At 60.1% G+C, this 26670-nt stretch overlaps 1 protein-coding gene across 3 annotated transcripts in view; it reads left to right on the top strand.

Annotated features, from left to right (window-relative positions):
* PAK4 (p21 (RAC1) activated kinase 4) overlaps positions 1 to 26423 on the top strand; it is a 46671-nt gene extending 20248 nt beyond the window's left edge. The window contains exons 1-11 of one of the 3 annotated variants that reach the window (XM_032613896.1): positions 5222 to 5347; positions 9024 to 9197; positions 14713 to 14786; positions 16119 to 16376; positions 19194 to 19655; positions 19848 to 20288; positions 21738 to 21871; positions 22140 to 22266; positions 23399 to 23524; positions 24782 to 24916; positions 25424 to 26423. In XM_032613896.1, coding sequence (XP_032469787.1) covers positions 16173 to 16376; positions 19194 to 19655; positions 19848 to 20288; positions 21738 to 21871; positions 22140 to 22266; positions 23399 to 23524; positions 24782 to 24916; positions 25424 to 25579 — 1785 coding nt within the window. In that variant the 5' untranslated portion in view covers positions 5222 to 5347; positions 9024 to 9197; positions 14713 to 14786; positions 16119 to 16172 and the 3' untranslated portion in view covers positions 25580 to 26423. Of the gene's footprint in view, positions 1 to 5221; positions 5348 to 9023; positions 9198 to 14712; positions 14787 to 16118; positions 16377 to 19193; positions 19656 to 19847; positions 20289 to 21737; positions 21872 to 22139; positions 22267 to 23398; positions 23525 to 24781; positions 24917 to 25423 lie in introns of those variants that run through there. The other 2 variants (XM_032613895.1, XM_032613897.1) reach the window with 2 other exon arrangements.
* The last annotated feature ends 247 nt before the right edge of the window (positions 26424 to 26670 follow it).

Raw genomic sequence — 26670 nt, 5'->3', positions numbered from 1 at the left:
TAAAAAGGAATGAAGTTTTAATTTATGCTACAGGGTGGGTGGACCTTGGAAACATGCTTAGTGCAATAAGCCAGACATAGAAATATTGTGAGATTCCACTTACGTATTCCACTAGCGTAGGCAGATTCATAGAGAAGGAAAGTAGAATAGAGGTTACCTGAGGCTGGGGGGAAGGAGGGAGTGGGGAGCTATTGTTTAATGGGTACAGGATCTTTTTTGGGGATAATGAAGAAGTTTGAGGCATAGGCCTTGAAGGTGTTCCACAACATTGTGAATGTATCTGATGCCACTGAAGTGTACACTTTACAAATGGTTAAAAGATAAATATTATGTATATTTTACCACAGTGAAAATCAATGTTTTAAAAACCAGTTGGGGGCTTCCCTGGTAGCGCAGTGGTTGAGGGTCCACCTGCCGACGCAGGGGACACGGGTTCGTGCCCCGGTCCCGGAGGATCCCACATGCCGCGGAGCGGCTGGGCCCGTGGGCCATGGCCGCTGGGCCTGCGCGTCCGGAGCCTGTGCTCCGCAACGGGAGAGGCCACAGCGGTGAGAGGCCCGCGTACCGCAAAAAAAAAAAAAAAAAAAAAAAAAAAAAACCAGTTGGCTGTATTTGTAAGGGTCTGTCTCTGGGTTCTCCATTCCGTTCACCGGGCTCTGTGTTTATCCCCACTGTCTTGATTACTGTGTTTATCCCCACTGTCTTGATTACTGTGTCTGTACAGCTGGTCTTAAACTATCGGGGAAACAAACTACTGGGGAAAGTGAGTCTTCCCATTTTGTTCACCTTTTCCACAATTGAGTTCTTCTAGGGCCTGGGCCTGGCATTTTTGGAGCCCCTCTCGCACTCCCTTTTGTAGAAGATGGCACCAGGACTTACCTACTTTGAAAGTCACCCTTGACACCTGCCTTGCCCTCAGCCCCCCGTATCTGACTCATCAACAAGCGTTGCTTTTTTGGGGGCAGACATAGCTCTGGTCTGTGCCCCTCTCTCCGTGTCCAGCCATACCGGCTGCTTTCATCAGTCTCCTGGAACACTGCTTCCATCTCATCACTTGTCCGCACACCCTCTCAGGCCCCCTTGATCCCATCCTCCACAGACAAGGCAGCCAGAGTTACATCTCCCAAATACCAGCCCGTCCTCAGCGCCTGCCTCTGCTCCCCCGCCTCCCTGGAGGCCCGGCTCCTGCCCTGATCCAGCCTGGCTCCCCCACACTCTCAGCCCTCCAGCCACCCGTCTCTGCTGGAATTTCACACTTCATCAGGCGATGCTGGACTGCAGGCCCCAGCGGGCAGGGGCCATGCTGCACCGTCACACCAGCTGGGACTGGACTTGGTGCATGCACATTGGATTTCTATTGACAAACTCCATGAATGTGGGAAGGAGCCCATGGTTGGGGGTGGTGGTGGGGAGATGAGGCTGGAGACGTGGGGATAGCTGGGGTGGGTTTACAGAGGTCTCCCTGACCCTTGCAGAAAAACAGGCGAAGCCTTTTTTTTTTTTTCGGCCATACCACATGGCATGTGCGATCTCCCCAACCAGGGATCAGACCCGCGCGCGCCCCCTGCACTGGAAGCACGGACCCAGAAAGTTCCAAAATAAAACTTTTTTTTTTTTGGCCACGCCGCGCAGCATGCAGGAGGCAAAGGCTTTGAAGAGACACTTAGCAGAAAAGGAATTGTGGTGCTTTTATAAATATGAAAGGATGCACAATTACTAAGTACAAAAACGCAAATGAAAACTAGGCCGAGAGGGGCCAGACTTCACCTGTCTGACTGAGGAAGATGGGAGAGTTTGAGAACACCCTGGGCATGAGGCCGAGGGAGGGGCTGAGAATGGGCAACTTGGCAGTGCTGAGCTTTGCCCGGCAATCCCACTTGTAGGCATTTGGCCCACAGACATGCTGGCACACCTGTGAAATGACATCTGCACATGGTTATCATTGCTGCACCGTTTGTAAAAGCAAATGCCTGGAAACCACTGACCTGGCCCCATGGGGACTGGCTCAAGACATCGTGGCCCTTCCACACAGCTGCTAAAGCAACAAGGCTGTGCTTTGCAGAGATGGAAGCATGGAAAGATCACTAGACATATATATATTTTTTTATTTAAAATCCTAATTTTAAATTATTAGCCTACCTAAGGCATAAATGTATAGTATGACCAGTTACTTTAAAGGGAAAACCCACGTAACCCCCACCTCCATTTGAAGACACAGATGGTTCCAGCCCCCCAGAAGCCCGTCCCAAGCCCTCTTGCCCCCCGGAGGCAGCTTCTCCCCTGATTTTTGAGGCAGTCGCTGCCTTGCTTTTCTCTTTGGTTTTGCTCTCCTCTGTATGCTTCCCTAAAGAGCATATTTCATTTTGTCTGGTTTTAAACTATTTCTGAACAAAGTCCTAGGATGTATCGGTTTTTGCTTTGCTTCTTCTGTTTAATATTGTTTTTGATGTCCATCCAATGTAGCTGTGGGTCATTCATTCTCACTGTTGTGTACTATTCCACAGAGCTAGTAGATCACAGTTCATCATCCATCTCCTGTAGACGAGCATTTGTGTTGTTTCCAGTACCTAGTCCTCTCCGATTCAGACTGTGCTGTGTGAACCTTCTCATGTGTGTCCCTGGGTGTAGACGTGGGAGAGCACTTGCCAGGTCCCCAGTGTGTCTTCACCTCGACTGGATCCTGCCAAATTCCTCCTGGTGCCAACGGCGCAGAGGGGCCGAGGAATGCTGTCGGCAAAAGCATCGTACGTGTGGTGCGCTGCCATTTCTGGCTGTTTTAAAAGTGCGTAAGCGTCTCTGTGTGCGCGTGCGTGCACACACACGTGTGCATAGGCTCTCTCAGAAAGAAAACAAAGAAACTCCAGTAGAGGTGGCTCCAGGGCTGAGCTGGGGTGGGGCAGGGCAGGAGGGCATCGTTCTGTCCCTGTTTTCCCTTTGGTGCCATTGGCTTTTGAACTATGTTCCATATTATAAAGGGACAGAGACTGAGACGGAGAGAAGGAAAGGAAAGGGAGGGGATAGATGAAGCCTAAATGTGGCAGAATGTTAATAGTTGAGAATCCGAACGATGGATTTTATGGGGGTTCATTGGTTTAGTCTCTGGCTTGGGGTGTGTTTATAAAGTTTGGTAATGAAGATCTGTTCCGGTGTGAGAGGCTCTTGAACCGACCTCTCCTTGCCCCTGAGGCCTGTCCCAGGAGGATCCCTTGTTTCCAGTGAGACTTCCTCCTGGAGGAGGGGTGCTCCCTCCTTCCTCCGCCCTCCCCGGTCCCTTCCCTTGGGACCTAGTTTCCCTGGCTGGTCAGAACTGCCCAGTCCTGACCGCCTCCCTCACCAGAGCCCAAACCAGCCGGTCCGGTTTGGGGAGCCCGCCCCATTTGGCTCTTCTCTGGGTAGCTGCCTGACAGGTGCTCCACCCTGATGGGGGAGGGGGTGGCCTGGGATCTGGGGCATGGGGGGGAGCGGGAGGGGCCAGACCTGCCCTGCCGTGGCCCCAGGCCTGGCTGGGAGCCCCTGGCTTAGTGAGCAGGTGGCAGACAGAAGGGGGTAGATGGGATTTCCAGGCCCTTGGAGCCAGTCAGTCCTCCTGGTCCCCGTGGTAAAGTCCTGGAGGAGTCGGTCTGGGGCAGAAGCCGTGGTAGGGTGCCGGAGCAGGGGAGTGGGAAGGACCCAGGCACCTCTGTCCACCTGCCGCCCGGTCCACCTGCTCACTCACTGTTCTCCCTGGGCTCCCCGTCAGCCGAGTACCCGCCCAGGGCCCAGGACCCTGCTTGAATCTGATCATTGCTGCTGCTCACGTGACCCCCCACCCCCCACCCAAGTCAGGGAGCAGTCCTACTCTTCTGTCCACCCCCAGGGCAGGGAGTTTTGTCGGGTTTGTTCACTGCTGAATTGCCAGGGCCTCCGACAGGCTTGCCTGGTATGTGCCAGGAGTGGGGCAGATGTGTGAACCAATGGGGGACACAGGTCAGGGACGGTGACAGCCTGAGGGTCAGCGCAGGGATGGAGCCCGGGGTGTCAGGGAAGGCTTCCTGCAGGAGGGGCCGCAGTAAAGGGATGAACTGGGCAGCCCCCGCCCCTGCCCCCCACAGGGGAGACAGAAAGAAACAGATTTCGTGCCAGGAGCTGTGCCCCGGACCAAGGAAGGCTTCTCAGAGAAAGTGAGATCTGAAGCGGGGAGAAGGTGTGAGGCAGAGGTGGGGTGGGCCTGCACTACCCCTTCTAGATTCCCTTTCTCTGAGCGTCCTTTTCTCCTGTTCTGCGATAGGGATTCTGGGACAGACGGCCCACTTGGGCACGTCACTCAGCCTCTCCAGGCTTCAGGTTCCTCTGTTGTAAAATGGGCCTGATAAAGTACCTGCCCATTTAGGGCAGTGGTGAGCTAAAATGACTTAATGTGTGTCGATGCTGAGAGCAGGACCTGGCCCAGAGGAAGTTCTCTGGAAAGTTGGGCCACTTATTTTCAGAAAGGTTACTTACATCCTGGCAAGACAGCCAGCATAGCGACACAGGAGCCCCAGCCGTCCCCACCTTTCCCTCTCCACATTCCCGCCATCCAGCCCCACTCTCACGCCTAGGTATTTCCGTGGCGTGGGGGTGGCGGCTGTTTACCATGATCTCCCCTGGTGAGGCCGCAAGTCTCGGGTTCATCCCGATAGGTGAGTGGGGCAGAGCAGCAGGGGCCCCCTTCGTTGCACCCTCTGGGGCTCTTGCTGGCATCGCAGCCTGGGTGTGCAGGGAGAGGGGGACACAGCAAGCCCCGGATCTCCAGCCACCCTCCCGTCAAAGAGGCCACTCATCCCCCGTCTCTGTGTCCTGCACCACAGCCCCAGCCAGTGTTTCACACCTGGCTGCCCCGCCAGCCACTCTCGGGCACCCAGCCCCAAGCTGAGCCACTGTTTCCCTGGCCCCTGGCACCTGGCCTGGCATAGGGAGTGAGATGGGGGTGTGCGTGTGTGGTGGGAGACTGACCCTGCCGAAGCAGGGGCTGTGGTTGGGTCCCCTGTTCCTGTGTCCCTGCCCAGCCCCTCCCTCCGCTGGGACAGTTGTGGGCCCCATGGCTCAGGCTTTCCAGGCTCAGCCCCGCCTCCCTCCGGCCCTCCCTTCACCCTCCACCCTTCCCCTCCCCCTCCCATGGGCTGGAGCCACAGCCAAGCTCAACTCCTGCCAGGGCAGGGCCGCGTCGCCAGCCGCTGCCAGGGAGGCCAGGGCGCAGAGCCCAGCCAGCTCACCTCCGTGGGCAGGGGAACCCCTTGATCCCAGCTCCCTGATCTTTCAGCTGGAAGCCTCAGTCTGCCGGCCTGCCCCACTGCAGGTGGCCCAGGACAGAGGGAAGAGGATGGTGGAGGTGAGCTGGCCCAGGCCTTGGGGAGGAGTGGAGGAGGGGGAGGGCTGCCTGGGTGTGCGGGAGGGCAGTCCGGACACACGGCCACCTGAGCCAGCGTAAGCACGTGCGCCAGGGGCCACACCTGTCTTGGGGCCAGGGGCGGGGTGGCCATGTGTGTGCCCGTGTGGGCGGTGGCAGGTGTCTATCTGCTGGGGCTTAGCTCACACCTTGGCGCGGGTCCCCCTGAGCATCTCTGTGGGAGCGCATTCCTGGGGTCTGGTCTGCATGGAGGTGTTTCCAAGGGGTTGTGCCTCCCTGGGCCACTGGTGACCCTGGAGCTGGCTGTGGGCATGCCTGGGTCTGTGTGCAGATCTCATGGTTTAACTCTGTCTCAGGAGCGCTCCTAGGTGTGTGGAGGGTCTTGGGGTCTGCCTTCCTAGTGAGTCCAGCCATAGCGGAGCATTTGTGGGATTATGTGTGTGTAAGCATGTTGCTGTGTCTCTAGGTGGTGGCTAAAGTCCGTATCGTTATGTTATTTGGCTCCCCCAGGATCCTTGTATGTGTCTCTGGGTCTCTCCAGAGTCCCTCCATCTCAGGGGTGAACGGGTCTTTACGTTGTTTGTGGCGGGGCTCCCAGGTCCTTGACTTCTTGGGGTCCCAGCCGTGGGTCCCCAGTGTCGCGGCCCTTTCGTTCTGAGAACTTCCTCTGAGCCAGGCCCCTCTTAAGACTGCTTTCCCCACCTTCTCCCATTGACACCTCACAGTTGCCTCCGGCCCACTTGCTGAGGCTCGGGGTGGGATGTTCCCTCCTGCGCCCAGGCCCCTGTACAGCCACCAGCAGGGTACCCGGGTAGTGTGGGGCAAGCGGCTGCTCCGTCTCGGGCTGCTTGGGGACTTTTCCGTGCAACCAGTGTGTGTGTTCTCATGTTTCTGTGGTTGTGTGGCTGGACGTCTGTGTTGCATGTCTGTGTCAGTCTCTGAGGACAGCTGTGCACTGTGGAGCGACTTCATTTGCTTCTGTGTCTTGGGTGCGTGTGTGTGTGTGTGTGTGTGTGTGTGTGTGTGTGTGTGTATGGCGGGGAAGGACTTAGGTTGGAGGGGCCTGGGAGGCCACTGGAGCCTCTTTTCTACCTGTTGCCCCCTCCCTCCTTCCTGCCCCACCTCAGGGGAGGAATGAATGAAGTCGAATCTGATTTCCCCAGTCCCTGGGGGCTCGCCCACACTCTCAGGTTTGTTGTGGCATCCATCCCCACCCTGGGCACCTCTGGGGGGTGAGGGACACCAGCAGTGCCCTTTGTGTCTGTGCTCTATTGAGCCTGGCCAGGCGGGGAGGGGGCCCCCGAGCCTGGGGCTGCCACAGGAGCCGCCTGGCCTCCCTGGGGGCTTAGAGCACCTCGGGGTAAAGGAAGCACCATCTCTGCATTCAGCCACACTCTCTGAGCTGTGCCTCGCCCTGTGCTGGGCAGGGCCGGGGACACAGGGTGGCTGAGAGGGCCCCAGGCCCTGTCCTTTGGGAGGGCAGGGGTCATCAGAGCATAATGGGGGCCCATTATGCTCCCGCATCCCAGCCCTGGAGAAGGACAGTCTTAAACAGAGATAGTCAGACTGGCGCATTTGCTCTGGGAAACCATGCTCAGCATCCTCTGTGCTTTGTTCCTTCCTTCATTTGTTCAGCAGCAACAACAGCAGCAGTGCCAGTAATGATAACAGCAGCTAGGCTGTAGCAGTGAGGGCCCACTCGGCGGCAGGCGCTGTTCTGAGCGCTTCGCATGGGTCATCTGGTTCGCTCGTCCAAACGCTCCCAGGAGATAGGGACCATCGTTACCCCCCGTTTGCAGGTGAGGACACGGAGGCCCAGAGTCACTTGCTCACGGGCACACAGCTTGGCAGTGGCGGAGCGGGCACGAGCCTGGGCCGTCCGCTCTTACTCATCGGCTGCCTTCCGAGTCCTTGTCCGGCGCTCAGTGCAGAGGCCTGCCGAGGGGAGGATGGCGCTTACGTGGCCAGAACACGGAGAGCAGGCTGCTCGTCCCTTCCCACGTGGCCGACTCCAGGCCCTGCCCCCCAAGGCTCGGGTGGCCCTCGACCTGTGTCTTTTTATGGGCTTTCACCCATCGTGGGGAGCGCAGATCTCTGGCGGCACACCCCCTGTATGATGTTCTCCTTGCTTCTGGCCAAAATGTACCACCACTTCCTCCAGTTTCCAGCCTAGGCCTTGTGGTGGGGAGGGCCTGGGGAAGTGGGCTCACAGCCGGGCGCTCCTTGTGTTTGGAACACACACCAGGTTATTCACTAAGTAGCTGGATTCAGTCTCTAAAGAGGCTCAGTTCCTTCACAGGCATCAAGGTCAGATTTCCAGGCAGTGTGGACAGGCCTTGGGGACTCCTGGCCGCCCTCTGCCCCACCACCCTTCCCTGCGCCTCCTCAGGGTCCAGCCTCATCACTTTGGCAATGGCATCACTCATTCGTTGCACAGATATTTACCAGGTACCTGCTGTGTGCCAGGCCCTGCTCTAGCTGCCAGGGGTACGACAAGAATGAGACAGACAAAGGCCCCTGTTCCTGGGGAGCCCATACTCTGCTGGGGGGCGGGGAAGGAGGGGGGGACCAACAGTCAACAGGTATATAATGCCAGATGATAATAAATGCCACGGAGAAGTATAAAGCAGGGGTGCAAATTTTGTCAGGGGGTCAGGGAAGGCCTCCCAGAGGAGGTTTTCTTTGCACTGAGACCTGAAGATCAAGAAAGGGGAGCCATGCAGCTCTGGGCAGAGGGAACAGTGGGTGCAAAGGCCCTGAGGCTGGAACAAGCTTGATGTGTCCAAGACTGAAAAGGAGGAGGCCAGCGTGGCTGGGGTGAAGTTCAGGGAGGAGATGGGGTCCCTTGGTGGCAGGGCCCAACTGGGCAGGGCCTTGCTAAGTCACAGTGGGGAGTTTTTTCCAGGTGGGAAGCCCTGCAGAGTTTTGTTTAACATTTCTTCAGATTCCCTGCTAACCACAGCAGCCTTTCTTTGGTCATCGGAAGTAGAGTTGTCTCTGTTCATGTTCCTGTCCCGTAAACCCTCTGAGGTCCTTTGTCTGGAGTAGAAGCTTTGGCTGGAGCCAGGGCTGCTGGGAAGCAGGAGGCTTAAGGGGGCAGTGACAGGCCTTCTCCGTGGGTCAGAGTCGACGCTTTTGTGCCCTGGCGCTGGGCAGCCCTGGGCAGTGACTTCCCCTCTCTGGGCCTCAGTTTCCTAGTTTGGGAAACAGGAGGGAAGAGGACTCTCCACCCACACACCCAAGAACCACTGGGAGGGTTCACTGTGGCCTGGTCTGCATGCCTGGTGCAGGCATAGGCCAGAGTCAGTGCTGAAACACGTGTGTCCCCTCCATCCACGCAGCAGCCACTGAGGGGAGACCTGGGATCCAGCCTGTAACCAACCAGAGCATTGCTCCTGCCTACGCTGAGCCACTGACTTAGCAGGGAGACAGCAGACACAATCATAACCGTATAACATGTTAGGGCTGGGAGAGAATGGACTGGATGCCAGGATGCCAGGCTCTGGGGGATGCGGCGACGGGCAAAACCAGACCAAGCCCCTGCCCCCGTGGAGCTCACGCTCCAGCTGTTGCAAAAGGTGGTGTCAGTCCTCAGCAACCCTGACGGCTCAACCTCTACAGGGTGCCCAGAACCTGCCTATTCCTTCCGCCTCCACAGGCTCCACGTGGTCCCATCCACCCTCTTTTCCTGCTGGACTGTCACATCCTCCTCCTCCCAGGTGTCCCTGCTCCTGCCCTGCCCCCACACACAGCCACCGGGAGCCTGTGAACACCTGAGTCTGGCCACATCCCTCCCCTGCTCAGAACCTTCCTGTTGCTCCGTCTCACTCAGGTAAAAGCCAGAGTCCTGGGGATTTCCATGGTGATCCAGTGGTTAAGACTTTGCCTTCCAATGCAGAGGGTGTGGGTTTGATCCCTGGTCGATCCCTGGTCGGGGAGCTAAGATCTCACATGGCTCACAGCCAAAAAACCAAAACGTAAAACAGAAGGAACAGGGCTTCCCTGGTGGCGCAGTGGTTGAGAATCTGCCTGCTAATGCAGGGGACACGGGTTCGAGCCCTGGTCTGGGAGGATCCCACATGCCGCGGAGCGACTTGGCCCGTGAGCCACAACTACTGGGCCTGGGCGTCTGGAGCCTGTGCTCCGTAACAAGAGGGGCCGCAGTAGTGAGAGGCCCGCGCACCGCGATGAAGGGTGGCCCCCGCTTGCCGCAACTAGAGAAAGCCCTCGCACAGAAACGAAGACCCAACACAGCCAAAAATAAATAAATAAATTTAATTAAAAAAAAAAAAAAACAGAAGGAATATTGTAACAAATTCAATAAAGACTTTAAAAATGGTCCACATAAAAAAATTTTTAAAAAGCCAGAGTCCTACCCACGGCCCACAAGTGCCTACACAATCTGCCCTTCTCTCTCACCTCACTCACCCAGCCTCCTCTCTGCTCTTTGGCCACATCAAGCACGTTCCTGCCTCAGGACATTTGCACTGGCCGTTCCCACTGCCTGGGTGCTCCTCCTCCAGCTACCCACAGGGCTCCCTCTCCTCTCTCCACTCGGGTCCCTGCTCAAGCGTCACCTCCTCAGCAAGGCCCTCCCTGACCACTTCACTGAAAATTCCCACCTGATCCCTGCTGTATTTTTCTCCTCAGCACTTACCACCTGACTTACTAGCTATTTTTCTGATTTATCTCATTTATTGACTGTCTCCTTTCCCCTAGGATGTGAGCTCTGCAAGGGCAGGGATATACCTGACACTCCTGGCGCCCCTGCCCCGGGCCTGGCAGAGATCAATCCTCGGTAGACATTGATGATTGGATAGAGGGGTGGGGGGCTGAGTGTGATGGCTCATTTGTGGGTAGAGTAGGTGTTTGCCAAGGAGGGGGCTTGAGCACGTGTTAGTCCCAAAGCGTGAGGCAGGGTCTGGGGACAAGGTGCCAGAGGGTTCCTTGGTGGAACTAGGCTCAGGGCAGGAGGAGAATGCGGGGTTGGGGGGGGAAATGCAGGTGGGCAGCAAGAGCTGAGCAAAGGTGTGAAGGAGGAACGGTGTGGGGTTTCGGGGGGCAGCGAGAGCCTGCCACGCTAAGACTCCCCCTCCATCATCAGAGCACCGCCCAGGGAGGTAGGCGGTAAACTGAGGCAGGGAGGGGGCTTCTGGAGCTGGTGGGTGGAGATCATGGCAGAAGGGTGGGTGGGAACTAGCGGTGGAAGCGCTGAGCGCAGGCTGGGACCAGTGAGCCCTTCCTCATCGCCCCCTTCCTGCTTTAGTTTCATTTTGGTGACTAGGAAGGGGTAGCCGTGGCCCCTGCCGCATCCTCTGCTCTGCCTCTGCACCCTGGGGCCCTGGCTGAGTCAGCTCCCTCCACTGCCAGGGTGATGGGGGAGCAGCTTTATTCAGGGCTGCTGGAGCAGGTGGAGGGCAGGAGGGAAGGAGCTCTCTACACGCGCACGCACACACACTCCCTTGACCGTGTTATCACACTAGCAGATCTGGCTCTTCCACGTGCGCTGATTTCCTTGGTGGGGAGAGTGGTGCCATTTTTGTCTCATGAAAGGTCTGATAGTAGAACACGTGAGCATAGGGGGTGACTGGAAAATGTGAAACTTTTGCTAGGACAGGTCGGAAACTGCCCGTCCCGCGTGTGAAATAATTCAAAATACTTTTTTTTTTAATTGAAATAAACATTTTAGAGTAGGATGGAAATGTGCCTGCATTTGAGGGATCAAGCACTGGGCTTCAGAGGCATCTATGCCCCGGCTGGTGGCTGCAGGCTGCACCCTGTCCTCCTTTGTTCCGTGTCGCTGGGGTCACTGCTTCACCCTCTGCCTCTGAGTTCCAGGGGTTTCTCTGCCAGAGTTTCACAGGTACTGCCTGGGCAGAGTCTGAGGTGTCTGAGCAGGGGTGTAGCATAGCGGGTACAGGCGAATGTGTTCGTTCACCGTGTTCCTTGAGTGCCTGCCACGCAGTGTTGTAGGCATTGGGGTACAGTGGGGAGCAAGACAGAGGACAGGCTCTGCCCTGGTGGAGCTGACATTCTGGTGGAAGAAGCAGACACTAAAGAAGCTCACACACGCAAACACGTACACACACAGTATATGGTGAACGCAATGAGGAGAAATAAAGCAAGGAAAGGGGCATAGAGGGTGGTAGGACAGGAACAGGGACATTTGTGTGCAGATGTGGGTGGAGGGAAGGAGGGAGGGAGCCATATGGAGATCACTGAGAAGAGAGTTCCAGCACGGGGTGGGGTGGGGGGGCTTGTAAGCTGCCAGTGCAAAGGCCCTGAGGTGGGGGCATGTCTGACGTTTGAAGAACAGTGAAGAGGCCAGAGTGGCTGGGGCAGAGTGAGCAAGGGGCCGTGTGGGAGGAGAGCTGATGGGCAGATCTCTCAGGACCTCGTGGGCCACGGGGAGGGGTTTAAGGATGTTGACTCTGTAGTGGATCAGACTGTCTTCCAGGCCCACCTCTGCTTGGTGACCTTAGCGAGAGAGTTCACCTTTGTGAGCCTCAGTTTCCACATCTGCAAAATGGGAGTGAAATAGCCACTCCACCTAAGTGCCGGGGAGTCGGTGAGCTCGGCATTGGCATCTGTGCAGGGTCATGGGCCCCCCGTGGTGGTGGTGATGGTGGTGGTGGTAGGGGTGTGAGTACTGGGGCTGAGCCTCGGTAAACCACATTTGGTGGTGGGGACTGGTTCTTGGACAGCTTTTCTGCTGCAGACCAACAGGCCAAAGGCCCTTGGAAAGGGTGAATAATTCCTTATTCCTGGGTGGGGGGTGGCGGTGGTTGGAGCCCCACTTTGTGCTGCCTCCCACACTACCGCTGGGGGCCTGGGCAGGTTGGAGGAGCTGGGGACCCTCACCCCCAGGTGGGGTCAGGACAGGAGAGGAAGAGCAAGGTCTGGGTGTGGATAGAGAGGGTGGAGAAGGAGGGAGGAAGGGTTGGAGGCCAGGACCATGATGGTAATGACAAAAACAGAAGCACCACCGCAGGACAGGTGGGTAAGAGCCTGGACTTCGGTCCCCGACTGCCTGGGTTCAAATTCTAGGTGCCCTGGATAAAGGATTTTCCCTCTCTGAGCCTCAGTCTCCCCACCCGTGAACTGGGGATGATGAGCGTGTCTGTCTCACAGGTTAGCGGTGAGGATGGAATGCGATTAGACACAGAACACCAAGCAGACCCGGGCACACACGAGTCTCCAAGGACGCACCTGCCGTAATTCTGAGAACTGGCGGGGCCCGGGCTCTGCGTTAGACAGGGTTGGAGTCTTGTGTCCACTCTGCTTACCAAGCTGTGTGACCTGGGCAAGTGGGGTGCCCTCTCTGTGCCTTGTCTTCCTTGTCTGTAACACAAAGCCCAAAACAGCCCCTTTGTCTGGGGTCGGGCGTGCAGATTAAATGAGGGACTCCGGGGCAAGTGCTTAGGAGAGGGGCCGGCACGGTAGGTGCTCCCTAAGTGTTGGCTGCTGCTGTGATAGTGACCAACATTTACCGCGCGCTCCTTGCTGTGTGCGCTTGGCCTTGGGGCCGGGCCATCAGTGCCTGGGTCCTCTGTGACTCCTTATAAGAACTCCAGGAAGCAGGTACTGTCATGGTCCTCTTTTAACAGAAGAGGAGACTGAGGCACAGAGCAGCTGAGCTGCTAGCCCAGGGCCACGCAGTGAGCTCCCACGGCGGGTCAGCTCGCCCACACTTCACAGGCAGAGGGCTGGGCTCTTGGCCCTGGGCTGTCTGACCCCTAAATTCTGGGCTTGCCTGGGAACCCCAGCGCCTACTCTTTGCCCGCCTCCTCTGCTGCTGGCACAGGCCCCTTTATATGTAGCAGCTCCTCTCCCTTCCGTGGCCCCCATAAAGTCAGGAGCTTGGGGACTTGGTGGGAAGGGGGGTTTCTGGTCGGGGGAGCCGGCAGTGCTTGGAGCTGCCCCAGGGTGGGGCTCCCGCCGATCATTATAAACACGGTTGGTTCCTCTGTTTGTCCTGCCCTCCACGCAGCGCCCAGAGGGAAGGGCTGGCCCCGGGCAAATATCCGGAGGTGTGCCCCTCTGTCCCCTTCCCCTGCAGGTCACACAGGCAGCTGGGGGCGGGGCTGGGGGCAGTGTGCAGAGGTGGCTTGGGGGTTTACGGCAGGGCTTCTGGGTTGGCTGCCCTGTCTTCCAGGCTGCCTCCTGCCCACCCCATCTGGATCCTGAGCCCCTCCCTCTCCTGGGTTTAGTGAGGGGTCCTGTGGCTAACCCTATTCGTGCAGAGGGCTTGGAGCTGACTTGGGGCCCGAAGGTCCTGGGCTGGGGGGCAGAGGATGGGCAGGCAGAGTGAGAGAGGCCAAGGTGAGGAGTGAGGCTGGGTCCAGGGCCAAACGGGGGCAAATCTGGGAAGGCAGTGAGGAGGTGGTGGGACATGGTGTACACATCTGGAGGGATGGAGTGGAGTGGGGAAGATGGGGGAAGGTCAGCCTGTAGGGATGAGGCTAGGACCTGGAACTGGGAGAGAGTCGAGGGCAGAGAAGCCTGGAGAGAGGACAGGGTAGGTCAGGGCCTCTGACAGGTGGGCCAGGAATGGAGGCCTGGGCGGGCGGGATAGGCAGCGTTCTGGGGGCTGGAATGCGGGACCGCTGCTGAAGGGGCTCCTGGCTTGCAGGGTAGAGAACGGGCTGGGGCAGAGGGCCCCTCACCCTGGCCAGGCCTGTTCCACCCCAGAGCAGGCAGGGAAACTGGACCCCTGGGGGACCCCTGGCTCTGGTCACCTGCTGCTGGCCGGGAGGCCCAGGCCAGTTGAGGCAGGTTGGCTGCTGGGTCCCCACCCGCCTCCCACTGGGCGGCTCCTGCTGCCAAACCGGTTCCCCTGGATCACTGCCCACTGATGGCCCTACCTCTGGCCTGGGGATGGCGGCCTCTTCGTCCTTACCTCACAGAGCTGCTCCGCGAAAGGAGCCGGGAGTGGAACCAGGGGCTGCAGGGGCCGCATCCCAGCCACACGCAAGCGTCCTTGCTAGGTCACGAGACTTACTGAGCTTGGGGCCGACCCTGTGCTGGGCACTGTGCCAGGCTCTGGGGAGCCAGCCATGAACCAGACAGAAATCCCCACCCAGTGCATTTCCCCTAGTTCTTTGGGTATTCGTTCACACGGGCCCTCTTCTGGGAAACCTCCCTTATCCCCAGCCTGCCATCCCTCCAGGCTGGGTCTGGCACTCTGTGACCCCAGCGCCGACCACTCTGGGCTGTCAGAGGCTGTCTCAGTCACCGCGGTATCCCTAGCACCAACCAGCGCAAGGCTGGACACAAAGGAGTGCGTTATTGCCGAATGAATGAACGAACGAATAATGGACAAATGACGTTTTCTTCCCACTTTACAGATGAGTAACCCGAAGCCCCAAGAGGAGACGTCTCGTGCCCAAGGGCACTTCTAGCACAGCCAGCATCAAACCAGGTCTGTGGGACTCAGGGCCCATGTGCAGGTTGGGGGGCAACACCTGGGCCCCCTTCCCCAGACACGGCTAGGAGTCGTCCTACTTGTCAGAAGAGCAAATGCCGACGGGGCCCCCCCTCCATGTCCCAGCCCTGCACCCAGCTCTGCCCGTATTAACTCATTAATCCTCCCGGCAGCCCTGTGGGGGCTGATCCAGCGCACAGACAGGTTAGGTCACTTGCCCAAGGTCACACGTAGTAGGCGACAGAGAGAGATTTGCACTCTGGCCATCTGGCTCCCCTACCCATCATTTCTCTGGTCCCCCTATGGGACACCACCATCACACATGTCCTCTTCGGCCCCTTTGGTTTTTAAATCAGCTCTCATTGAGCATTTACTCTGTGCTGGTACTGTTCTGAGTACAGGACTGGAGACCACAGGCCCTAAAGACAGGGACTGTTTGGTCTGTTAGTATCTCTTATGAAGTGGCTCTTTCCCTGCTCTGTGATCTTGGTGAGGAACTTCCCTCCTCCGAGCCTCAGTCTCCTCATCTGTAAAGTGGGCGTATAGCAGTAAGGCTGCCTAGGGGTCACGCATAGGTCAGGGGCTTGGTAACCATTTGTTGAACAAATAACCAAAGGTATGTGGTGCTTCCAGCCCAGAGTGCAGGCTGGAAAAGCAGGGATAGTGTCAGCTGGCCTTTAGGAACCAGTCACTGAGCACATACTGTGTGCTGGATGTGGCCGAGACAAGGGAGTGGGATGCCAGGAAACTGGGCAGGTGAGACCTGGCCTGGGGCACTGAAAGTCTAGTGATGGGGGTTTTAAACACTGAACTAGTAAACACAAGACTGAGCAGCAGAATTTCCAGAAGTTAAACATGCTATGAAATGTGATGGAAGGACAGTGGGGAATGGGGACTCTTTTTCTTGGGGTGTTCAGGAAAGGAGTCACCAACGACTGTGAAGGAAAGGAGGGAGGGGACCATGTGTGTGGATACTGGGGAAGAGCATTCCCCACAGAGGGAACAGCCAGTGCAAGTCCCTGAGGTTTGGAAGCCAGTGTGAGTGAGAGGGAGAGATGGGAGCAGAGAAGTGATGGGGCAGGTCGTGTAGGGCGGGCCACGGGAAGACTGAGCTTCTCCCCTGAGTGAGGTGGAGCCACAGGAGGGCTCTGAGCAAGGGGCCTGACTCGGGTGTTCACGGGGTCCCTTGGGCTGCATGTGGGGGACAGACTGGGGAGGGGGCGGGGGGGGAGTGGGGAGACCAGGGAGGAGAGGAGGATGGATAGGACCAGGGCGGGGCCGGAGGATCGAGGAGAAGCAGCACGTTCTGCGAGCTGTCCCCTCCCACAGGCCTGCCGGCAGGAGCCCAAATCTGCACCCTCCCCACGCTGAGAGCCTGGCGCCATGTTCGGGAAGAAGAAGAAGCGGGTTGAGATCTCGGCACCGTCTAACTTCGAGCACCGCGTGCACACGGGCTTCGACCAGCACGAGCAGAAGTTCACGGGGCTGCCCCGCCAGTGGCAGAGCCTGATCGAGGAGTCAGCTCGCCGGCCCAAGCCCCTCATCGACCCCGCCTGCATCACCTCCATCCAGCCTGGGGCCCCCAAGGTATGCTGGTGCCCACCACCGCCTCTCCTGACCCACGCCGACCCCCTTGGGGTGACCCCAGCCCTCAACCCCACACTTGACCCTGCGGCCAACACCTCCCCCTCCCTTGCTGACCTCCACACAGACACGCCCCAGTCCTCACCTTTCGCTCACCCCTCCACCCACTGATCCCTCACTTGGCCTCAACGCTGAGAACCCTACACCGACCTTGACCCTCCGACAGTCCCCCACACCAGCCCCAAGTCGTGCTCCTGTCCTTGGAGCCTCACGCCCTGAGCTCTGTGCTCCGGTCCCCAGCACCAGACTTGTCCTGGGCCTTCACTGGGCTCTCATCTCAGGACGAGGGACAGACTCGTTCCCTCACGGCGACTGCCCCAAGTGCTCAGGGCTGGGCTGGGGGAGCCCAGAGGGGGCTCCTGACCAGCCCCGGGGTCCAGACCAGCTTCTTGGAGTCGGGGACACCGGAGCTGAGCCCTGAGGGCCGAGGACGAGGAGGAGTCATTGGGGCAAATGGTGGAGAGGCAGGGCTTTTAGTGGAGGAAACGGCCCACATGAAGCATTGGGGGTTTTTTGGTTTGGGTTTCTTCCCTGCCATCTGAGCAAAAGGGCAGAGTTGGGATTTGAATCAAGGTCCGTTTCCAAGGCCCATGTTCTTAACTCCTTTCGTGTCTCCGTGATCCCAGTGCCGGGCGTGGCCTATGGTGAGGCTGGTCTGGGGGCAGGGGGTGCGGCACCACGCAGCCTGCGAAGCCGGCCTCGGAGCACGGACTTTATCCGAAGGGCAGTGGGAACCGGGAAGGGCCATGGGCCAGGGAACGCAACCCGGGTTGTTCGGAGGGGTGGAGATGGGCCGGCTGGTCAGCAGGCTCAGTGCCAGGGGGCAGGCCCAGGGCTGACTCATCCTGCCCCGCCCCAGGCCAGCGGGCGTGGAAGCTCTCCCCCAGGGTCTCCAGCTGGCGGCCCACTGAGGCGTTCATGTGCCCCAGCCAGGGGGATTTTGGATACTTTGAATTCTCTGCCACTGCCTAAAAAAGCAAGAGGCTTCACATCCAAATCTCTATTTCTGGCTTCTCCTGACAGATCGGCTGGGGCCACTGGAGGGGCAGCTGCCACCGCAGGCGGGGTGCCAGCTCTTCTGGGCCCGCAGGCCCCACCCAGCCCACCTCAGTTCCATCCCCTACCCGGCCCTGTGGCTGCTTGTCTGCTGGTTATGCCCACACTAGGGCGCTTCCTAAAATCTAGCCCCTGCTCGGCCTGCCAACCACGAGCCATACCTGGGACTGTGTCTGCCAGGAGGAAGGGGCACCTTAAGTCACACAAAGGTGCCACACGGGCTGGCACTCTCCTGGGGCCCCTGTGGGCGCTTGTGTTTGCTGCCCTCGGCTGAGAAACTCCCTAGTCCTCCCAGACCCTCCCCCAACCCCCAGGGACTTCTCGACCTCTTATTCCAGCACCAAAGCCTGACCAGGTGTCTCCCTTGCTTCGCTGGGCCCCTGGGCAAGGCCAGGCCTCCAGGCTGGCAGCCAAGCCCAGGAGAGGCCGGGGGCAGGGGCTGGCCCCACAGGGGTACGGTGGCCTGTAGGAGGGTTTTGTGGGATCTGTGTTTTCTGCACATTTGAAGTGGTTCTGGCTTTAGGATGTCCGGCAGCCCATGTCCCTGCCTGCCAGTGATTGACGGCACAGGGCTGAGGGGCATGGGCTCTGCTCCCCTCAGCCTCCTCCCAGCCTGCCTGCCTTACTCACTCACTCACGGGTTCAGCAAATACTTACTGAGCACCTTCTGCATACCAGCCAGAACAGAAACAGACAGGAGGAAACCATGGCCTCCCTCACGATCATTGCACTGGGGGAGCAGGCCATGGACAGCTGTACGCATGCTTTATGTCAGCTGGTTTTAAGTACTCTAGAGAACAGGAAAGCAGGGGAGGGGGATAGGGAGTGTTAGGGGCTGGCGTTTCAGACCACGGGTGGTCAGCGAAAGCCTCCAGCAAAGACCTGAAAGGGGGGTGCATTGGGGAGGGGAGCTCAGGGCAAACTTGGGGGAAGACGTTCCAGGCAGTGTGAACAGCCAGTGCCTGAGGTAGGAGTGTGTCCGGTGTGTTTTAGGAGCAGTTAGGAGGCCCATGTGACTGGAGCTGAGTCGGGGACAGGGGGAACCCTGGAGGCTGTGACCTGGATCAGGATGGTGGCCGTGGTGGGTGAGGGTGGATTCAGGACAGGCTTTACACAGGCATTCGCATTTGCCAGCCTTGCTCCTGGGGCACTCCTGCCCTCTACTCTGGGCCCAAACCTTTCTGACTCTCCCTTTAACCCACCCTCAGCCTCCAGAGGAACAGAGAGCGTGGTTTGGAGTTAACAGCCCTGGTGGGCTGCAGGGGAGGAAGTGCCAAGCTGGGCCCTGGCCCCAGCATCCTGTAATTTGCAGCTCTCCAGGGCTGATTATGGGGTGGCATAGTCTCTGCCCTTCTTCCCCTGCACCCCACAGGGCAGGGACCGCCCCCCAGTCCGGAGAGCAAGAAAAAGACAGGGGTGCATCCCACGGGGAGGGGGCGACAGCCTGTCGGATGGGCAGGCTTTCCTCCCGCTCCCCTCCTGCCACCCAAGGCTAGGTGCTGGGGGAGGGGCAGCAGGGGCCTCCCTGCTCCTGCCCACCCCCCCTGCCGCCCCGCCCTGTCATCACCCATGGCATTTCTTCATTCCGTCTCTGTCTTGTCTCTGTGTGTGTGTTGTGTTGTCCTGTCCTCGTGTGTCGGATACGCGTCCTGTGTCCCCCTCCTCCTTGCCCGGCCCCCACCCCGCCATTGCCCCGGACCCCAGACCATCGTGCGGGGCAGCAAAGGCGCCAAGGATGGGGCCCTCACGCTGCTGCTCGACGAGTTTGAGAACATGTCGGTGACGCGCTCCAACTCCCTGCGGAGAGACAGCCCGCCGCCACCCGCCCGTGCCCGCCAGGAAAACGGGATGCCCGTGGAGCAGGCCGCCACGGCCAGAGGGGGCCCAGAGAAGGCGGGCGGTCAAGGCCGGGTCGCCGGTCGCAGCGAGGCGGGTGGCAGCAGTGGAGACAGGCGGCGGGTGGGGCCGGACAAGAGGCCCAAGTCTTCCAGGGAGGGCTCAGGGGGGCCCCAGGAGTCCTCCCGGGACAAGCGCCCCCTCTCTGGGCCTGACGTCGGCACCCCCCACCAGCCTGCCGGTCTGGCCAGCGGGGCGAAAGTGGCAGCTGGCCGGCCCTTTAACACGTACCCGCGGGCCGACACGGACCACCCATCCCGGGGCGCCCAGGTAACTGCTCCCCCTGCCCCAGGACCGCCCCACTGTCCCCTTGCCTGGAGCTTCCCCGTTGCCACCCACCGACTCCAACCTGTGCCCAGCCCACCGTCCATCTGCATCCTGACCACCATGTGTCTGTCCCACAGCCGGGGTCCCCGTCCCTCTGGCCCCTCCACTGACAGCCACCTCTCTTTTCTGTTGCAGGGGGAGCCTCACAACGTGGCCCCCAATGGGCCATCGGTGGGGGGCCTGGCCGTCCCCCAGTCCTCCTCTGCCTCCCGGCCCCCCGCTCGAGCCCACGGCCCCCCCAGCCCTGGAGTGCTGGGCCCCCACGCCTCCGAGCCCCAGCTGGCCCCTCCAGCCCGCACCCTCGCCGCCCCCCCTGCACCCCCCGCCCCTGGACCCCCCGGACCCCGCTCGCCACAGCGGGAACCCCAGCGAGTGTCCCACGAGCAGTTCCGGGCTGCCCTGCAACTGGTGGTAGACCCCGGCGACCCTCGCTCCTATCTGGACAACTTCATTAAGATCGGCGAGGGCTCCACGGGCATCGTGTGCATCGCCACCGTGCGCAGCTCGGGCAGGCTGGTGGCCGTCAAGAAGATGGACCTGCGCAAGCAGCAGAGGCGCGAGCTGCTCTTCAATGAGGTGGGCCTGCTGCCCCTGCCTCCGCCCTTCACCTCTCCTCCTGGGGCTCCTCCGCCCCGTGGTTTTTGAGGGCACATAGGGGTGAGGAGGGGAAAGGGCCTTCGGGGATGGGGTTCCCCAGGGCTGGGTTCTGGGCCCAGCTCCTGTCCTCACTCGTCACACCTCCCCAGGCTGTCTCCTCTGTCCCCACGATACCCATGGCCACGGCTGTCCTGTTCCTGGCCAGGCCCCGAGCCCCAGCTCCAGGTTCCCTTAATCCCCCTGAGCCCCACCCTCTGCGTGCCTTCCAGGCCCCTCATACCCACCAAGTCCCATTCTGGCCCCGAAGCGTGTCCTCCAAACCTGCCTCTCCTGGTTCCCTGTCTCAGACAGGCCCCGCCACTCCTGTCCGCAGGCCGGAGCTCTGGACCTCCCTGGCCCCCACCCCGGCGGCTTGTCAGCCCTGAGCCTGTCACTCCTTCCCCCATCCCCGTTCCTGTCCCCATGTAGTCCATTTGCTGCTCGGCCCTGCCCCCTGGGCATTCCGCACACCCCTTTACTGCCCCTTGCAGCGCCCCCTGGTGCCCTCAGGACAAAGGCCTGGCCTCTTGGCCGTGCATCTGAGATCCGCCCCCATCTAGGCCTCGCTTCTGTCTGACCTCAGGCTTTGGCCCTTGAGGGGCTCACTACCAGTGAGCATGTTGCAAAGGCAGACCCCTGGCTCCTTCCTGAGAGGAATCTGTGTTGGGAGCAGCCCCCAGCCCCTGATGCAGGAATCCCAGGAGGACGTCAGGTCCGGGGTCGTCCGACTCTAGCTCTTGCCTCCTGACCTCTCCACACTCCTCAGCTTTGCCCAGTGTAATGTGGCCCCTGTGAGCATCGTGTTCCCCCAGCTCCGTGAGGCTTTGCCTTGCTAGGCCTTCCTGCCCCGAAATCTCTTCCCCCACCCCCCACCCCCCACCCCCCACCCCCCACCGCCTTTTATCTGACCCCAGCTCCGTGAGGCTTTGCCTTGCTAGGCCTTCCTGCCCCTGAAATCTCTTCCCCCACCCCCCACCCCCTACCGCCTTTTATCTGACCTGCCTAGTACCTGCTTGGCCTTCTGGTCTCAGCCCTGTGCTTAGACACCCTCATTCCAGCTCCCTCTCCCGACACCAGCCTGGCCATCAGAGCCACTCGCGGCCCAGCTCAGGGCTGGTCAGAGACCAACGTCAGAAGTGTGGGGTGTGTGCGGGGCGGGAGCACCCCTGGAATAGAGTGCAGACGTCAGGCCCACGCTGCCTTTGAGGTCTCTTGACTTTGGCCGTGGGAGGACAGCCCAGGGGGACCCCGATGAGCAGGAGTGACGGGTGGAAGCGGACCCGCAGTGTGGCAGGGCCCACACCCGGGCTGAGAGGGAGGCGGGAGGGCTCCGGTGGCAGGGGCTGGCCGTCCTCCCTCCACCGCGCCGACCCGGCCTCCCATGCCCAGGTGGTGATCATGAGGGACTACCAGCACGAGAACGTGGTGGAGATGTACAACAGCTACCTGGTCGGGGACGAGCTCTGGGTGGTGATGGAGTTCCTGGAGGGAGGCGCCCTCACCGACATCGTCACCCACACCAGGTACTGCTGGACAGCTGGACCCTGTGACAGCCAGCCTGCTGGCTCCCCAGGGTGGACCTGGGTCCTCCTCAGACCTCTCCCATGATAGGACTGGCCCCCTCCAGACCCCTTGGGGTGGGGCCCTGTCTCAGAGCCAACAGGCTCTGTCCCCATCCGGCCCCCAGGGTGGGGCCATGTCCCCCTCAAAGCCCAGGGTAGTGTTGTGTCCCCCTTAAACCCCAGGGCGGGGCCCTGTCTGTCCCCGTCACTCACCCACCCACCCCCGCAGGATGAACGAGGAGCAGATCGCCGCCGTGTGCCTGGCCGTGCTGCAGGCCTTGTCCGTGCTCCACGCCCAGGGGGTCATCCACCGGGACATCAAGAGCGACTCCATCTTGCTGACCCACGATGGCAGGGTGAGGAACGGGGTGGCTTGGCCTTCCCCCACCTCTGCCCAGCTCTCCCAATGCTGGTGGGGTGTGCTCTGACCCCCGAGTTCAGTCACGTGAGGAGCAGTAAGTTCCTTCGTTCCTCGTGCAGCAGTCCAGAGTCGGGGTCCACGCGAGTGGGGCCTCTGCCCCTTCGGTCAGGGGCTCAGGCTGGTGGGGTCTCTGCCGTCAGCACGGGCCGTTGGGAGCTGTAGTCTAGCCCTGGGCCCAGAGAGGGGAGACTCCATTTGGGTGGCCAGCCTCTCGGCCACATGAGAACCTGCTCCTAGCTGGGCATCCAGGCGTGGGCTGTGGACTCCAGTCCTGTCTCCCATCTTCTGGACGGAAGTTCTGAGTCTGAGGCCCATGGATGAGGCTCACGGTGACCAGAACCTGCATTTACGTTCCAAGAGCGAGCACAATTTTCAGTGGGAGGGCCCTTGACTTTCACCAGATTCTTGTTGGTGATTTGCCCGCCCTCCCCCAGGAACGTTAAGCCGGTCAGCAGAGGCCGGGGGTGGGGGGAAGGCTCAGTTTCACCGGGAGTCTCAGTTGGGGTCCACGAACACCTAAAAGTGTCTGCAGATGTGTTTAGGGGACATGTGTAAGCATGCTCTCTGGGGGTGGGAGGATCCACAGACATCCTCGAGAGTCTAGACAGGGCCCACGGCTCCGACAAAGGTATAAATCCTCGGTCTGGGGACGTAGCTGTTGCAGAGGCAGGCTGTGTCCCCTTGTACCCACCTTGGACAGGGTTGCACCCCTCACACCTGCCAGCTGAAGGTGCGCTTCCTGCCGGGAAGCAGGGGCCCAGGGCACAGCATTGGGAGCCAGCCCCAGTCTGAGCCCCCGCCCAGCCTTTGGTACCCCTGGGACTCGGGCCACTTCCCCCGAGAGCCCCAGCGCAGACCCTGTCGCGGAGGCAGATGGTGCGATCTTGGGCAGGTGACACGGCTGAGGGCCCCAGCCAGGAGACGGCAGAGCTCCCCAGAGGCTCTAACCTCTGGGCAGCATCGTGGAGACCCAGCGCGTCCGAGGCCAAGGAATCAAATAGGTAGATGCCTCTGCTCACCCTGCCCCCACCAGCACCTCTGACCCTACTGCCTACATCCTGCTGCAGGTGAAGCTGTCGGACTTTGGGTTCTGTGCCCAGGTGAGCAAGGAGGTGCCCCGGAGGAAGTCCCTGGTCGGCACGCCCTACTGGATGGCCCCGGAGCTCATCTCCCGCCTCCCCTACGGGCCAGAGGTGAGCCAGAGGCGGCCGGCCGGCCCGCTCGGCACTGGTTTACGCTGTGACAGTCCGGAACAGCCAGAGTGCTGGGGGTGAGGGGCCCAGTCCCTGGGGACAGTCTAGGGGGGAAGTAGGCATGCCTGCGTGCACTCATTGCTGACTGGGCTCTAGTTTGGATCCAGGCCAGTGCTCGGCAATGGGAACAGAATGCGGAGCAGAAGCGGCCCCGGCCCTGGCCCTGCCTGTCAGCCTGGGGCAGAGGCCACAAACGGGCTGACGTGCTCTGAAGATGCTCTTGCGAGCATTTTAAAGAGAGCTCTCACGTGAAAGTCTGAATTTTATCCTCTGTCAGAAAACCAAGAGCTCTGGCCACGTGGAGGCCAAGTTCCCGCACAGCAACCACCCGCAGGCGCTGGGGCTGCTCCACGTTAGCAAGTGCGGGGGCGCCTTCGTCTTGGCCGTAGTCCCCACCCGTCTCTATTGCCCGCTCTGACCTGCTTCACTCCCTGCCGTTACCTACCTGCCTGGTCTTTGAGCTGTGGCCTCTGGCCCTGAGGATTCCTCCACAGTCAACAAGGCTTGACCCAGGGCCGGTCCCATGTGCCCTTGGAAGCATATCTTGGGGGAACCCCAGGCAGGAGTGGGATCACACTGGGAGGGGAGGCTGGGAGGAGATTCTGAGGGACCATCTCAATCAGGACTGCCTGTGAGTGACAAAGCTATCTCAAACGGATTTAGCAAAATGGAAAGCTGTGGGTCCCTAGAATCTCCCCACTGTAGTCTTCACTCAGGCAGGTGCTCCCCTGGTCAGCGCAGACATGACCCTGGCAACTCCAGAACACATCACGTGAGCCCTACTGTTTTCCTGAATATTTTGGTTGGAGTCTCAGGGTTGACTGTGACTGGCTCAGCTTGGGTCCTGTGCCCGTTCCTGAACCAATTACTGTGTCCGGACTCTTGCCGACTAGGCCACCTGGTCGTGCTCCATGGACTGAAGTAGGGGAGAGGGGGTTCTCCAGAGGAGCCCAGGGGAAGGAGGGGGGTTAGCAAAAAAGAAGGGGATAGATGCTGGGTGGGCAGAACCCTTCAGAGGGCTCCCTGGGTGAGGAGTGCATAGGGTCCGGCAGGCTAGGTATCAGCGAGGGTGTTCAGGGCCCAAGGATTCTAGGAGCGAAGAGGCAAAGACAGAACCAGGGCCATCCCTCTGTGGGTGTCCCTCGAGCACTGGCCACGCCTGCACAGCTCAGCCCTGCTGCCCCGTCCCCACCGCAGGTAGACATCTGGTCTCTGGGGGTGATGGTGATTGAGATGGTGGATGGGGAGCCCCCCTACTTCAATGAGCCACCCCTCAAAGCCATGAAGATGATTCGGGACAACCTGCCACCCCGACTGAAGAACCTGCACAAGGTGGGCCCCTCCCGCAGGCGGCAGGCAGGTGGGGGGGTGGGGGGACAGGGCTCCACCCAACCCCGAACCCAAGCAGAGCGCTGGGTGCGGGCAGCACTGGGGTATGGATGGCTCCCTCCCGAGGTGGCGCTTACTGTGCGCTGGGTCACCCCCGTGTCCCCCAGGCCTCGAGTGTCTGTGTAAACTCTGTGCCCTCACCACCCCACATCCCAGGAGTTGTGCTTAGGCTGGCCTGGCTGGACGCACACAGCATAGCCAGGTCCAGGAGAGGGGCCTTCGTGGTGAAGGAATTGCCTGGTGAGAAAGGGGTGCCTCCAGGGTCCTGCCGAACCTTGGAAATGGGGAGGGAATGAGCCCCTGGGGCCAAGCTCCTGGGACCTCTTTGCCCCCTCCCTAGGCAGTAGATGTTGTCAGCCCATTTGACAGAGGACGAGACTGAGGCCCCACAGCGAGTGAGCAGTGGAGCTGGCTCTCAGACCCCCGACCCTCTCGCCCGCCTCCTGACAGGTGTCGCCATCCCTGAAGGGCTTCCTGGACCGCCTGCTGGTGCGTGACCCGGCACAGCGGGCCACGGCGGCTGAGCTGCTCAAGCACCCATTCCTGGCCAAAGCGGGCCCGCCCGCCAGCATCGTGCCCCTCATGCGCCAGAACCGCACCAGATGAGGCCCAGCGCCCTGACCCTGAACCAAAGAGCCCCTTGGGTCGCCCCTGCCCTGCCAGAGGCCAGTGGAGGGCCGGCCCCTGCCCCTCCCAGCCCAGGAGACACTCTGTACGGCACTGCCCTCCTTGCTGGGGGGTGTGCGGGACCCTACTACTGAACTGCCGTTTTGATTTTGGGACTTTTAAAAAAGCGCAGGGACTTGTGGGAGCACACGAGGCTCCCAGGACCCGCCAACCCTCTGGGACAGGCCCGCCCCAGTGTTGTCCTGTCTCCAGGAAGGACGGGCAGCCTTCCCATCACTGGAAATCTGCAGTGGGGGCCGCCAGGGGTGGAGACAACACTACGAAAGAGGTGTGTGTGCGTGTGTGTGTGTGTGTGCGTGCGCGCGCGCGTGTGTGTGTACACGCATGTGTGCATGTAGAAGGCCCAGCTCCTCTGTCCTCCAGCCTGCGAGTGCGTGTCTCTGAGACCTCGCCTGATCCACAGCCCCTCTCCCCTGAGCCATTGCGGGGGTCGATCATGAATGTCTGAAGAGTGGCCTTTTCCCTTCGCCCCACACCCCTCTCTGTGGCTGGATGCGGAGACAGGGGTCAGGGCTTCCCACCCACCCCCAGCCTCTGCAGAACATGACTACTGCACCTGGAACAGCCTCCTCTTTTCTAGAAGTCTATTTATATTGTCATTTTATAACACTCTAGCCCCCATCTGGGGACGGATGGTCCCTGTCCCGCGGGGTGGCACCGGGGACAGGACCACTGCTTGAAGAATCGGGTTCCTGCCCCCTCAGCGCAGCCCTGCCCGCCCCTCCCTCAACTTAGTTTTACAATTAAACCAGTTTCTTGTTTTGTGTGTGTGCAGTGTGCGTAGAGGCCCCCCCACCCCCGTCCAGGCCATCTTGGGGGGAGAATTGTTGGGGAGGGGCTCTAGGGTTGGGAGGGAGGCCTGGCTGACCCCAGGATTCCAGCCCAGTTCAGGGCCAGGGCCGTGTCTGTGGGTGGGCGGGAGTTCCAGGTCCAAGCAGCCGGTTACAGGGCTGGATTGATGCCCCCCAGGCCTGGAAGCAGCCAGTTTACCAGTCCATGTGCCATGATGA

This window comes from Phocoena sinus, chromosome 19 (genome assembly GCF_008692025.1).
Source record: "Phocoena sinus isolate mPhoSin1 chromosome 19, mPhoSin1.pri, whole genome shotgun sequence".
NCBI classification, from domain to species: Eukaryota; Metazoa; Chordata; class Mammalia; order Artiodactyla; family Phocoenidae; genus Phocoena; species Phocoena sinus.
The sequence above is the reverse complement of the archived record's forward strand: the minus strand, read 5'-3'. Positions and strand labels throughout refer to the sequence as shown.